The sequence below is a fragment of the Silurus meridionalis genome, chromosome 15 (assembly GCF_014805685.1).
Source record: "Silurus meridionalis isolate SWU-2019-XX chromosome 15, ASM1480568v1, whole genome shotgun sequence".
In the NCBI taxonomy this organism is placed as follows: Eukaryota; Metazoa; Chordata; class Actinopteri; order Siluriformes; family Siluridae; genus Silurus; species Silurus meridionalis.
In genome coordinates, this window is record NC_060898.1 from 5,691,976 (window position 1) to 5,707,500 (window position 15,525).

Genomic DNA, 15,525 nt, shown 5'->3' on the forward strand with positions numbered 1-15,525 from the left:
GTTCAGAACTTCAGAATGTTTTTACCCAGTAAATCATGCAGACACTAATTAAAGCATAGATTAATGTTGTGTCAGTATTTATCAGTGGTCTGGAATGTGGAAAGATATCCTAAAGATTAGCTCATAACATGTTCATTTAGTAGTTTTTCCAGCTGAACATCTATGAATTTTCATTGTTGTACTGTTTGATCCCATTATAAGACTCAGGAAGGATTCAGCACATGCTTTCATGAAACTTTGTCTCTCAAACTATTTTTTTTGTATGACAGAGTTTGTATACAGACAATCCATTTTGCACAACCTTCTGTAACCTTCTTGTGTCTCATGTTGTCTTTTGTCTCATGTTGACCGAACCCTAGACTGAGTTACAAATGCTATAGAGTATGTTTTCCTACCGAGTGCGCATGGCAAATGTTCAGGGTTTATAATAAATGATTTTGCAAACATCTAAAAGTGTCTCTTTCTCAGTTTTAGCAAATATATTATTCTTATATGTTATGCGTAATTTGAGCAAAAGGTTGCATTCACGTTTGCAATTATTAATCTGACGAAACAAAACAATGCTTTAGTGTAATTAGCCTCATTCGAATAACTGACTGTAAATAAACTGGAACATGTACTGTACACACTAGATATGTACACACTGGCCTGAGCAAACACTGAGTGCTCAGTGATTTAGACCAGTTGTTCCACCCATTTTAAACTGTACTGTGCTTACCAGAGTCTCAGTTGCTTTAAAAGCAAAATAAAGCTTATACAAATTCAGAGAACTACATATTGCAGGCTGGAGCATATCATAGTAGGTGACGCTACTGAAATTATAAGTGCAGATCTACATGACAACAGCCTTACGTGCTGCCTGTTCTGCTGGCCCTTTTTTCCATAGTCTCCTTAATAAATAGCTCTGTTTCTTTAACCAATCAGATTTGATATTTGCCTCACAGAATAGCGTCAGCTTCCGTCCTCTGATTGGTTGGTCAGAGGGAAACTGTTACAGCCAAGTTCGACTGGCAAAACACGCGTGAAGCGCTCTGCACAAGAAGTGGATTAAGTTGGGTACATCCTCACTGAAGGCCCAGGTACCGAATGCACGGCTTGCCACTGGTGCATATACAGTAGCCATTAAATAAAAATGAAAATAAAAAAGACAATAATGCAATTAGGGTATAAAGTCATTTAAAATGTTTCAGTTAAACAGTTAATTCATTATTAATGTCTACTTTTTATATGTTTATTTTCATACAACTCCATTTCAGCTTTATTATTAGTGTCTAAAGTAGTCTATGTGCTATGAATGTGTGTGTGTGTGTGTGTGTGTGTGTGTGTGTGTGTGTGTGTGTTACCTGTAAGCATATGGTCCCATTTGTGTAAGGATTGGTTTCTCTCCAGCCAAGAATCCATCTGGGTTTGTGACATTAAAGAAGAAAAACTCCATGAACACAGGAGGTGGTGGATCCTTCCATGTCGCAAACACTTTACTGCCCTCAGTCAGAGTTATCTCCTACAACACACACAGACACACACACACACACACACACACACACACACACACACACACACACAAAACACAAATTGCCATAATTAAATATTAAAGTTATATATTTGTAGTGTTTTAGTTGTTTTTTATAATTTACATAATTTAAGTTGTATTGATCATGTCAGTTAAATACGGATTTAGTTAGAATAATTATTACCAAAAAAGCCCTGATTTTTGTTAAAAATGTGTCATATACAACCTACAAAGTACAAGAAGCACCAACGAGGGACTGTGATTTAAATTTTTTACACTGTATGCCAGGCAGCTGAAAAGATTTCTCTTCTCTAAGTCTCTTTCCCTCGTGTCCCTCTTGTCCCTTTTACTCTGTCAACCCGACTCCACCCCACCCCACCCCCCACATACAGACACACACACACACATACACACACACATACACATTTCACATTAGTTGGTGACAGTCACGTGACTCGTGTGCTTTCAAACCCCAAGCTGCCATTGCTGTCTCCCATAGCAACAATAGCACAATGTACATGACCTACAGCAAACAATGCACAGTAGTGAGAACTGATGCATTATAACACAGAGCTGAAATGTTTGTCATGTTTTTGTCCACATCACTTTAGCTTAATGTGCGTACGCAAGAACTAATCCACATTTCTTTGAACGTTAAGTACACAGCATGGCACTGGAATATCAGCGCACCCCTGAGCTTCCTTCTGCAGCAAGCGTGTGGATGAGATTTGCATGCAGGAGACAAGTTCTCACACATAAAAAGGTTTCTCCAATCCCACGGATGGAAAATGCCAGAAGCAAAGTAGGGTTGTTTTGTAAAAAAAAAGAGATCCTTTACAAACGTGTCCCTAAATTCTTGCTGGCAAAAAAGTGGCCAAGCTTTTATTGTGTACACTACTCAATAGATTCACAGAGACTGGAAGACGCATTGGACAGTACACAGAATAGACGCATTGGACAGTACACAGAATAGACAGAGAGATGTGTAAAAAAAAAAAAAAGACACACAGTCAGACAGACAGATAAACAGACAGACAGACAGACAGACAGACAGACAGACAGACAGACAGACAGACAGATAGATAGATAGATAGATAGATAGATAGATAGATAGATAGATAGATAGATAGATAGAAAAATAGATTGATGAGAAAAATAGATGGAGAATTTGAGAGTAAAAGAGACAGAGACAGAGAGATGTATAGAGAGTGAATGAAAGAAAGAAAGAAAGAAAGAAAGAAAGAAAGAAAGAAAGAAAGAAAGAAAGAAAGAAAGAAAGAAAGAAAGAAACGTACATATAAAGTAACACAAAGAAAGGTAGATGCACAATGGAACACATGAACTTATATGAATGCGGTCGTTTCAACACAATGGCACAGTAATAACACACAACTGAGTCAGCGACGTTGTTATGGTTTAATCAGCAAACAAAATATTCAAAGCCAATAAATGGCCCCTTTATTGAATCCTAGCATTACAGAAAAGTTCTCTAGATTATAGGCCATACAACAGTAATGTTTAATATACAATAAACAGTGCAGTTGTTATTTTCAGTGAAGTCAAAATTAGTTTTTTTAAATATCCTAAAGGAAATTAAGCACAAACATGTTTAACAGTAGAAACAATACATTTTTATGTTTGAAAAAACTGCTTTTTTAAAGATTTCCGCAGAAATGAAAAACCGGACCAGAAAATACAAGTTATGCAAACATTTGGAATGTTTCCCAAATTTGCCAGAATTCTTCAAACAGTGATAAAGTCCAGAAGGGAAGTCTATTTGCTCAGTTAAATTCATCAGAAGCAGGAAGAGCATAATTGTTTTCCTTTAATCCGGCTTTTCTTTCAAAAAAATCTAAATAAGCATTCATTTTTATCCTTTAATCTTTCAGGAAAGGAAAACGATTTCATTCAATGATTAGATCACTTAAAATGCCTTTTTCACTGTTTCTGCTTTTTTTTAATATTAGACTTATTTTATTTTTAGACAATTTCATCTGGAATTGCTTTTTTATTTATTTTTATTTATGTTTTACCATGGACATGTTTGTCCAGTTCAAAAATCTAGTGGCTATATTTCAATTTGCCAAGAAAACTTTGCCCTTGATCCATTTCAATGTTTTAAAATCAATTTACACATACACACTTACCCACACACACAAACGCACACACACACACACACACACACACACACACACACACACACACACACACACTGTGTCTCTGTCTCTCTCTTTTCTATATATATATATATATATATATATATATATATATATATATATATATATATATATTTATAATGTCTTTTTTTATATTATGTGATATAAGTGCTTTAAGAGTCATTCTATGTCAGCTCCTACTATCAGAGCTGCTGTTATGAAACACACACTTATCAGAATTCAGAATTCAACAACACTGTGGTATAAATAAAGTACAACATGCTGTTACAGGATAGTGGGCGTGTGATGGAGTTCATTACACTCCTGAAAGTTGACTTTCCAACAGAACACCCTCTAATGTTTTATTCCCTTTTATACCACAATACGCTAAAGCATTTACATTTGTTTTGAAGATTTGTGCTTTTTGTCCCATTGTAAATATATGACATGTTTCAATTACATCTAAATTGTTGATGTAAAGTAAGTAAGTATAAAAACAGCTAATTAAATCTCAAAACAACTGAGGACAAGATCTCTGTCCCAAAGACATTTCTGTCCTGTGTCAGAATATTTTAAGTTACAGCTCTACCTCTGGTTGATGCAACGAACTAACACTGGACATTCTAAACATTTAATTAACTAATCAACCAATCTGATTAATCCATTTATTTAATTGTGGCCTTCATCAGTTCAATTAAATACATTTTTATTTGTATAACGCTTTTAACATTGGGCATTGTCTCAAAGCACACTGCATAAAAAATAAATATGTTTAAATAAAAGTATCCGTCCATATCTATTTAAATAAATTTTACCTTTACATGACAATGTTTAAAAAAGAAACATGGCAATGTTACCTGTCATTGTGATATCTTTTGCAGAAAATAGACCGACAGACAGACTGACTGACTGACTGATTGATTGATTGATTGATTTAGGCCGGAGAGCATAGTAAATATCCCTTTTAAACATTTAAAACTGGTTTTTATCACTTTCTAGACAAACTTTATAACTTGATGGGAATTTGTGTGGTTTTTAAGAACTCAGCTGCAAAATCATTTAAATATGTCGAAAATCAGCACATTTGTAAAACTGAGTCCAAGTCATGTGACTCAAGTTGACAGATCTGTCCATGCACTGGCCAAGGCATGATGGGCTAAATTTAAACAAAAACGTACAGTGAATCAACAAGTCAAACTGGTTTACATGGGGCAACATATAATACTACACACAATTGCATAAAGTGCAAATACACAAAAGTGTGATACAACGACAATAAATACAACAGAACAACAGAAACGCAGGACACTGAGAATATAGAACAAAAAAATTGGTATTGTAGCACAGATAGTTAAGTGTAAAAGTATAGTTGGATGTTGAAAATGTCCAAAACAGGGTGTATTTATACAGATATCATAATGAGAATTTTATTTGCATAAAAATGTGTTAATTGATGTCTTTAGAAGGATAGAAAAGCAATTGTGTATGTGTTGTTTACTGCACTTTGTTTTTATGCAGTAAATGAAATCTTCTATAGCGTAAGAAAATTTTTTAAAGGACTGTGGGGAATATAACGCTGTGTGATGTCTTAGTGGGAATATTTTTACCTGGACCAGATGAATGTCCCCTCAAGGATAGGAATATCTGATGGTATTGAGAAGACATGTGGCTCTGTGTGTGGTGTTTTTTTTGGTCATATTTTTTGGTCAAGATCAAAGGGTTATTTGACTTTGAAGAAAAAACTTTTCTTCAAAGACCAAGACAAACATTATACCTAAAAAAGAAACAGCCATAGTTTTGTTTCTTTGTGTTTTTTTTCTAGACTATTGAGTCTAGGTTTGATGTGGATGCCCCTCCCCCTTTCCCCGCTTGTATTTTGTTGTATACAATGACAGGAAAATATTGTTTGCACGTTTCTATCTATCTTCAATATCCTTTCTCTCGAATTAAAGCACTGAAATGACAGAAAACAAATGTGTGAGGGAGTGCATGTAAAAAAAATGTGTGGATGTGTGTGAAACGGTGAAGCAGGGGTGCAGGGTCTGTTTTTTGGGTGGGAAAAGTGGGGCGGGGAGTTGGGGGTTGGGTGGGAGTGTGTAAGTGTGGTTGTGGAACCGCTTCCACATGGAAATGGGAACTGAGTTACTGTCAGTGCTTTATGAGAAAGGAGAACTATTGACGTATTGTTATGTTGATCATCAAAAGTGTCTCAGGCAACCGCACACACATCTCTACATCTTTACCAATAATACTGACTTTTATTCAAATAAAAAATGTTCTCAGTTTCTTAACATTATTTACAACTTCTTCCCATCATTATTACTTCAAATGAATGTCAGCCAGCTGAACATTAACACTCATTATTACACCAAAACTAATGCCAAAAATACAAGTAAATAATCTAAACACAAAAACCAAAACAGAAAAAAACACGTACACATACATACAAAACACATTTTGTCAAAATCAATGCCACATAAATATCAATATATGCTAAGCCAAGTTACCTAGAAAATAGGTTCAGATTGGCTACCTTCAAAAAACCTATAAAGGGAGTCCATATTCTGAAAAACTTTTTTTAGGTTTTCTTTTAACAATATATGAGAGTTTTCCCAAAGCCAAACAATAATACAGTACTTGTAACCATTATATAAAATGAGGGCTTTCTGTATTGTTTATAGTTATATAGTTATTACTTTTAAATACATGCTAGGTGGTGACTGATCACACCATCATTTTCCTATAACAACATGCCTTATTGTATATTCCCTACTTATGCAATGTAAATGAATAGTCAAATAAAATTCAAAAGGTTCAAATTGTATGTGTGCATCCCACGTGTAAGCAAAACAGCAACATTCTGCCTCTGTATTTTTACTATACAGCCTAATTTGTTATATATATATAATAACCAAAAGTTTGGACACACCTTCTCATTCAAAGAGTTTTCTTTATTTTCATGACTATGAAAATTGTAGAGTCACACTGAAGGCATCAAGGGCTATTTGACCAAGAAGGAGAGTGATGGGGTGCTGCGCCAGATGACCTGGCCTCCACAGTCACCGGACCTGAACCCAATCGAGATGGTTTAGGGGTGAGCTGGACCGCAGAGTGAAGGCAAAAGGGCCAACAAGTGCCAAGCATCTCTCGGGGAACTCCTTCAAGACTGTTGGAAGACCATTTCAGGTGACTACCTCTTGAAGCTCATCAAGAGAATGCCAAGAGTGTGCAAAGCAGTAATCAAAGCAAAAGGTGGCTACTTTGAAGAACCTAGAATATGACATTTTTCAGTTGTTTTATACTTTTTTGTTATGTATATAATTCCATATATAATTCCACATGTGTTAATTCATAGTTTTGATGCCTTCAGTGTGAATCTACAATTTTCATAGTCATGAAAATAAAGAAAACTCTTTGAATGAGAAGGTGTGTCCAAACTTTTGGTCTGTACTGTATATATATATATATATATATATATATATATATATATATATATATATATATATATATATATATATATATATTTAGCTTTTACCTTGAACTGCATTACACACATTATCTAGTGCACATACTCAGTAACCTCAGCAGTTTTGCTTTAAAACAGCACATGCCTGAACAACCTAAAAAATGTATTAAAAAGCAGAAAGCATGCCCGTATCAAAAACGCGAGTTTATTTTTGCTTGTCAGCATTATTTCTGAGCGCAAGACAGATTTCCTTTTTTCAGTCTTGCTAGTTTTTGAGGTTAATCTCGGTCAATGTAACACAAAAAAAACGTTGCCATTAAAATGAAGCCTTAAAGTTCAATTTAATTGAGATTTTTCATAACTTTTTAAACCAAGTTGAGAATAAAAATAGAATCCAGATATTCCTATTTCTACTTATTAATCAATTGTCATAATTAAAAGATAGAAAATGCTTACGCATGGAAATGGGAATAGAGTAACTATCAGTGCTTTATGCAGATTGAATGAGAAATAAGGACTATTGACATATTGTTTAGTGGATTATCAAAACTGTCTCAGGCAATCCCAACCACATCTCTACATGTGTACTAATAATTCTAAATTTTATTTTAATGAAGGTTTTCCTCAGTTTCTTCACATTATCTACTACTACTTCACATTATGAATGACAGCCACCTGAATTTTAACACTTCATACTGAACTTAAATATTTCCATTCAGGTTTTTCTTGTGCGCTGATTCAGCATGTGCATAATCCAAGCACACATTAGTTTATCCACATTTAACTGATTATTACTTTAACAAATTAGCTTTAACAAATTCCTGGATTTTCCATAACAGTTAACGTAAATGTAAATGAATAAACATACCACATAGTGTTATTTACATGAAGGATCATTGTATTTACAAATTCCTAATATGTAAAGAATGGAATACAGCATTTCAGGGTGGTAATCTATCACAATATCATTTTCCTATAACAACATGAATTCTTGTATAATCCCTCTTTATGCAATGTTGATAAATGGTAACATAAAATACTGTTCCTAATGGAGAATTCCAAAGGTTTAAATTGTATGCATGTAGTCCATGTGTAAACAAAACAAGCAACCTTTTACCTCTGTATTCTTTCTGTACACCCCAGCAGTTCTGGTATATGGGATAAAACTAACATGCCCATATTAAAATTTTTTTGTCAAAAAGATTTTTGTCAGCATAATTTTTGAGTGTGAGACAGATTTCTTTTCCAGTCGTGCTAGTTTTTAAGGTTAGTCTCATTCATGTAAATTTTAATTTTCCATAAACTAATCTAAGCATAGAAATATAATCCAGATATTCATATTAATTCTTACATTTTAAAAGCTAGTTGCATAACAAAAAAAATAAAGCCAATAAAGCTAACTTCAGTTTAATCACAAGAGCTCTGAATAATAACGCTTATCAAATGACATTGAGGGCATTCATTTTATATTTAATGGAAATATCATAGCAATAGTGTGTACAGGTATAGCTAAAATATATTCTGTATTTTTGTGGCCATCCACTGGTGGTGTGAATGGAAGAAGCGGTTAAGTTACAATAAGTAAATTTCTAAGACCTGTGGTTTTGTGCTGCTGTGCATATTTTAGTAGTAGTAGTAGTGTGCTGGCTGACATAACTCCAACAAATGCATGTTTTTCTTATCTTGTGCTTGCTTGTTAATGTTTATTTTCATGTCTAAGCATCTTGGACACAGCATTTAATGTATACTGGCTAATACAATGCCTTGTAGCCATGGCAACAATTCTTCAGAGTGGCACCCTGGTGGTGTTTTCTTGCAGGGATTGTGCTGAGGGAATGTGTCTTGTGTGGGGGATGTACAAAGGAATACGCTATTTAACTTAGCACAAATGCAAGCATAGTCAATTAACATTTATTCATTCATTCATTCATTTATTTTTATTAATAATGCTATACTTTTTTTGTTCATCTTTTGACACTTTTCTGATTTGACTTTTTTATTCCATTGATTTCAGCATGAAGAAAAAGTAGTGCATAGTTTCATCCTTTATTTTTGGCAGGGCAAAGAACACTTTAAGTATCAGGTACATGCATTCAAAGAACTCCACTTCCCAGAACAGACAGACAGGCCCACAAATTGGGGCACACCAGACTACTTTTAAAAAAACACATCAGCAAATATACTGTCAATCAATGGAAATTATTGATTACAAACACCTTGTTCCAATCACACACTAAATACTGTAAAAGAAACTCGGATTCAAAATATTTCTTAATCTATATTTAGCAAATATTTTGGCAAATGATGGGGGATGTCTGAGTCCAACAAGATCACATGAAGTTTGCATAACTCTTCATGAATTTCCTTAGCAACAAGTGTCTTAAATTGTAGCTATTGCAATGAATGAGTCACAAGCTTTTTAACTGTATAATTGATCATTTGCCTGAAGAGCAAATGATCAGATAAGAGCAAAATTCTTATTATTTATTGTCTTAAATTCTGCTCCCTTGCATCAGGTAGCAAGTGGACTTTTTGAGCCATCTCCCTCAGCACATTGCCAAATCAGAACACTCCATTAGCAACAAATTTCCCTTCTGGCATTGGCCCAGAACACCATGATCCTGGGCTTTGCCTGAATAAGGCTAAAAAACCCACAGACATTCTGGTGAAACAAGAAAATCACAACACACTGGTCCAGCCATGGTTATCACCACTGACTTCCCACACCCTAGAATATGTAGCCTTAACCTGCATCCTGCATACCATACACTGCTAGACATTCCTCTAGAGCAGTAGTCCCCAACCTTTTTTGCGCCATAGATTAATGTTGGACAATATTTTCACGAACCGGCCTTTAAGATGTGGTGGATAAATACAACAAAATAAAATGATACGACCGGCATAAAAACTGAAAACAAAATGGTATTTTCTAAATATAATAATAAACGTGAATCCACTGTGTTGTTTTTTGTTCATTTTGCTAGCTTTGGGGTTTCAATTTAGCGGTAAGGTATTATGTGTTAGCGGCCAGAGCAGCCCCTTTAAGAAGGTAGCGGATGTAGGTAAACACGTGACCGAGGGAAGCATCTTGACAGCACTCATTCCTAAACAACTTCATCTAAAAATGAGAAAAACCTTTCTCAATGATCTGGTGTTACAGTTACAGTGGCCTTCGTTCTAAAGAAAATGTCTCCAACAGAAACCAGTTGCATCAATTTCTAGTCTAAGTAATAGACACTGAGTAATATTGGCACTTACAGAACTAAAAAACTAAATATCTATTTAGAAAACATTATGCTACGTAGCTCTTTCTTAATGATTAAATTATTTAATCTTTCAATTCAAGCACCTTCACCCCTCTTCTGTCTATAAAAAAGCTTCTCTTAAACAGGGAAATGTTTCTGCCTGTCCAACAGGCCCCAGTTTGGTCTGATTTGGGTAAATAAGGTCTACTGTAAAATAACGATTTATAAGTAATTAAGTCAATAAGTTAATAAGAACTGTCTCATATCTACTGCTTGTTTGTGATGTTTCATATGGTTTTTCTATTCATGTTTCATGTAATTAGACCTCAGACTGACTAATTGCTCTATTACTCTTGTATTACTTCAAGAACAACATAGATTTATTAAGATAAATATAGATTTATATTCACTCTTGGAGAGAATCCGGTAATCTTCCAAAATAAAACATTGTTCAGAATCAGATAATAAATAAAACAGAAATAATGTAAGTTATGTATTCTTTCTGTGCGGTCTGGTACCAATTGGCCCACGGACCAATGCTGGTCCGCAGCCTGGGGGTTGGGGACCACTGCTCTAGAGTATCAGAACCTCCATCAAGTGTTCAGTATAAGCAAAAACCTGGTTCACATTAAGAAGAGAAATAAGTAGATGACAATGTATAAGCTGGAAATGGGCTCTTTAATGCTCTCTCTATTTTATATTATCTAATTTATGATGTATTTAGATTTATATATTCAACATTTGGATTTACTTCACCTCTCTGGAGATCGATCTGCCAACACTAGTTTCATATTAAAAGGAGAGAAATTAAAATTCCACCAGCACACCATCTTAGTTCTTGGTACATCATTAGCCCTAATGGGGATCAGACCAAATTAGCCAAGGTGACAAACTGGCCTACACCCAGAACAATAAAGAACCTGTTGAGACTTTTAGGCTTTTCCAAATTGGTGTTTAATTCAGGTTTTTAATTTATTAGCTCTTCTTCTGACATCACCTGTGAATAATGGAGCCAAGCAACTGGAAATCTTCTGTATTTACTTCACCACAGCACTCATTCTTAAACAACTTCATCTGAAACAGGTGTCTGGGCAATCCTTTCTCAATGATATGGTGTTACAGTTACAGTGGCCTTCGTTCTAAAGCAAATGTCCCCAACAGAAACCAAAGAAAGTAACTGCTTATGCCCTTATTAAAATCTTTAGCTGCAGTTGCATCAATTTCTAGTCTAAGTAATAGACACTGAGTAATATTGGCATCTACACAACTAAAAAACTAAATATCCATTTAGAAAACATTATGCTACGTAGCTCTTTTTTAATGATTAAATTATTTAATCTTAAAATTCAAGCACCTTCACCCCTCTTCTGTCTATAAAAAAGCTTCTCTTAAACAGGGAAATGTTTCTGCCTGTCCAACACATTCTGAATAACATTAGTGCCTAACATGCAAAAATTTGCATACATTTCTAGTCTTAGTTATAGACACTGAGTAACATTGGCACATAATCAAAACAACAAAATATATCTTTTTAAAATGCATTAAGCTCAGTATCTGTTTCTTCATGATTAAATTACACTATTTAATTTCAAAATTCAAGGCAGGGCTCTGGGCAAGCAGCCATTTGGCTGAAACTTCGAAGAGGCCCCAGTTTGGTCTTATTTGGGTGAATAAGGTCTACTGTAAAATAACGATTTATAAGTAATTAAGTCAATAAGTTAATAAGAACTGTCTTATATCTACTGCTTGTTTGTGATGTTTCATATGATTTTTCTATTCATGCTTCATGTAATTAGACCTCAGACAGACTAATTGCTCTATTTCTCTTGTTTTACTTCAAGAACAACATAGATTTATTAAGATAAATATAGATTTATATTCATTCATTTATCTCTGTCTGAATAAAGGAATGCTTTCTTTCAACCCATATTTTTAGCCTGACCAAGCACATTCTGAATACAATTATTATAAAAATTGATCTGTAAACATTTTTACAATTTAATTTTTTTTTTAATATAATTTACTGATTGCAGAGTTATATAATTAATCAGTTAGTGCACCTCTACCCTACAGACCAGGCTTTGGGCAACTGGCCATTATGCGGAATAACATGGCCCCCCTATTTGCTCTTATTTGGATGAACCAACTCAATATCTTACATCTAATTGTAACTAGTGTAATATTGCATATTTAAATTGTCCACTATAATTTTTAAAACTTGCTTCCCAAGAATTTTCTTTCTAGGTTCCAAAAATGTCAAAAATGTTTAAAATATTTTGGGTGGCCAGAGAAGTAAGCATTTATTTTATATTTAATGTTCAAAACTCACATCATCATTTGTTCATAGTCGATGTCAAAAGTGGTCAGGTGAAAGATTGTACTGCGAAACAAAATATAACTTTAAAAGTGATTTTCCTAATCTATTGACACAAACTATTCAATAATGGTTAAGCATTAGAAGGTAACTGTGGTTGTCACTAAGTTATGTTAGTAGCTTATTTGGACCTTTGTTTGCGGGATATTCTAATTAACTGGCCAATCACAAATTTTTGTTAACTCCTGAACTAAGAGCTACGATTAAACTTAAATGATGAATAAGTGTGAATGTATTTCCAAACCTCCGAAAGTGTTTTTTTTTTATTTAATTTTTTTTAAGTAGAAACATGTTCAGCACATGGTAATCTTTTGGATGAGCAGACAAGACCCCTGTATTGCATAACTGCCTACAGAGGCTACAATTGTGCAAGACCACTACACCAACTTTAGTGCATCCTGCCAGAGAAGTACCTGAGAATCTGAGGTCCCTTAACTATAAAAAAAACTGTGTGTAATAAAGATGTTGCTATGCTGTGTACTGTAAATATTCTATTATATTCTGTGTATGAGGCTGGATATTAAACTGGCCAGAAAGTGATGAAATAGAATAAGTCAATAAAATTACCCCACACCACGTTTCTGCTCACGGCTGGCAGAAGATAAAAAGTTGAATATTGACACTGCCGTGTGCCTCGTAAGAAATCAATGATCACAGCAAATATCGAAACTTTTGAAGAACTGAACTGAACTGTCCAACCTCTTCTAGCTTCTAAAATGTTTCATTCATTTGTTACCATTGCCTCATAAAGAAACCACATGGAAGAACTGCAAGAACATTGAAAGAACATTTCAGCCAAATGACTAACATGCAAATTCTCAAAAAGAAGGTCACAGAGAGAATGCAGGTGTGTTCTGTAAAATGATGCATGCAAAAACTTACCCCTTTCAGCTTCTGTTCTATTCGTGAATGCAAATTTCCACCTAACATGATGCCAATGCTTGCTATGATCATAAGTGCCCCGAGTACTATGGATGCATAGATAAGACAGATCTTGCACTTCATCATCAAAGTGAAGAGAAACCTCAAAAATAAAAGATCTTGGACAACTTTGGAACTAGAAACTAGAAAATAAAAGTCAAAAGCTCGGAACTGCTTTAAAAAGCAGCTTGTTTCTCTACTACGCTTATATCTTCACTCTGCTCAGACTAAAACAACACGTGTCTGCTGAAGTTCTTGTAGTCACTTGCGTTTCTGTTCCTCCTCATCAAACAGTTACAGGGAAATTACTCAGATCTGGATCTGGACCTGGACCTGGACCAAGTGAGAATACAAGACCAAGAGGTAAACCTCAAATCTTTAAGTTTAAGTTTGTTTAGAAGTTTGTGCGACTTCAGTGTGCTGTCTGCAAGTCAGGCGTGCTCTGTCGTTCCTATGAATGAGTCGGGTGAGAAGAGGCAGGGTCTAAACTGACCCGGGTTGCCAGATTGAATAGGTCCAAACTTTTTTCATTAGATTTCTAAAAATTGATTGAACATTCCACATGATTGCATGGAATACTTCCTTTACAGTTGCCAGAAAGCCTTTAAGACTGATTAAATTAGTCAGAGATGCTATTTTGTCAAGGGGAAACTGTCAGATTCCATTTGTATATACAGTATATACATACATTGTTTACAATAAATAATGATTATATTATAACTATTACATGTAATATATTATTTATTATATAGTAATACATTATACATTAAAAATTTTATGGGGTCAACACAAGAGTATTTTTAAAGATGGTACACAAAAATCCTAAAAGCCTGCACTGTGAGTAAATTGTACTTTCATACAAAAATTCTGAATTATAAAGCAGACTATTGACTGCCATTTGTTCTGTACAGGCTTTAAAAAGAATATTCCATATTTAAATACTCTTGTTTAGATCATTAATATTTGATAAATATGGTTCCTTTCGATTTCTGTAAATGGTTAAGAGTATTTGCTTTCTGAAATTTAAACAGGCGATATAATGGGCTTTGTTTTACAAGTGGTTGGTTCAAAAGCATGCTGTGAAAATGTCAACCTTTGACCATCCATTAGGTTTTCATTCAATCTGTTATTTAATAAAAAAAAAAGGAAGGCTCAAGCCAATCATAGGTCTAAGGTCATTTCTCTTAGGGTTGTGTGGAGGTGAGGTTAAAAAGGATTAAGGGAAAATGAAGGGCAATCTGGCAACACTGAGTTAAGTGTGAGTGTAGGAGGGGACTGAGTGAAATGCCTGTGTGTATTTGGTGCAGCTCTGCAAGGTCACACACTCTATTCAACTGGATTGTATTCGTCATGCTCTCTCTCCCTCTCTCCCTCTCTCTCTCTCTCTCTCTCACACACACACACACACACACACACACACACACACACACACACACACACACTCCCAGGCACATGAGGAATAAAATAATGCTTTAGAAGTGCAGTCTCTTTCCCACACAGCTGCTTGTTGTGAAGTAACACAAAGAGTTTATGTATTCAGCACTGCACTAATGTCTCCCCTCCCATTGTGTCCTTCATACAACAATACTTCACAGGGAATGATGAAAGCTCACACTTCATCCTAACTTTAGAGTTTGGAAAATTTATATAAACTCACAAATGCAGGACTATTGCATGCACATTCACACACACACACACACACACACACACACACACACACACACACACACACACACACACACACACACACACACACACAAAGCTTCTTGTGTCTGAAAATGTGGGGAAAAAAATATCAGTACAAAGACACAGAGAACAAAGAACAAATCTGACTCTCACTCAGTTAAATGTAA

At 34.8% G+C, this 15,525-nt stretch overlaps 1 protein-coding gene across 1 annotated transcript in view; it reads right to left on the reverse strand.

The window, feature by feature from the left end:
* scarb2b (scavenger receptor class B, member 2b) overlaps positions 1-14,117 on the reverse strand; it is a 30,149-nt gene extending 16,032 nt beyond the window's left edge. Inside the window, exons 1-2 of the mRNA XM_046867454.1 lie at positions 13,634-14,117; positions 1,344-1,501 (exon numbers count right to left, since the gene is read on the reverse strand). Coding sequence (XP_046723410.1) covers positions 1,344-1,501; positions 13,634-13,759 — 284 coding nt within the window. The 5' untranslated portion in view covers positions 13,760-14,117. The remainder of the gene's footprint in view (positions 1-1,343; positions 1,502-13,633) is intronic.
* Positions 14,118-15,525: the final 1,408 nt, after the last annotated feature.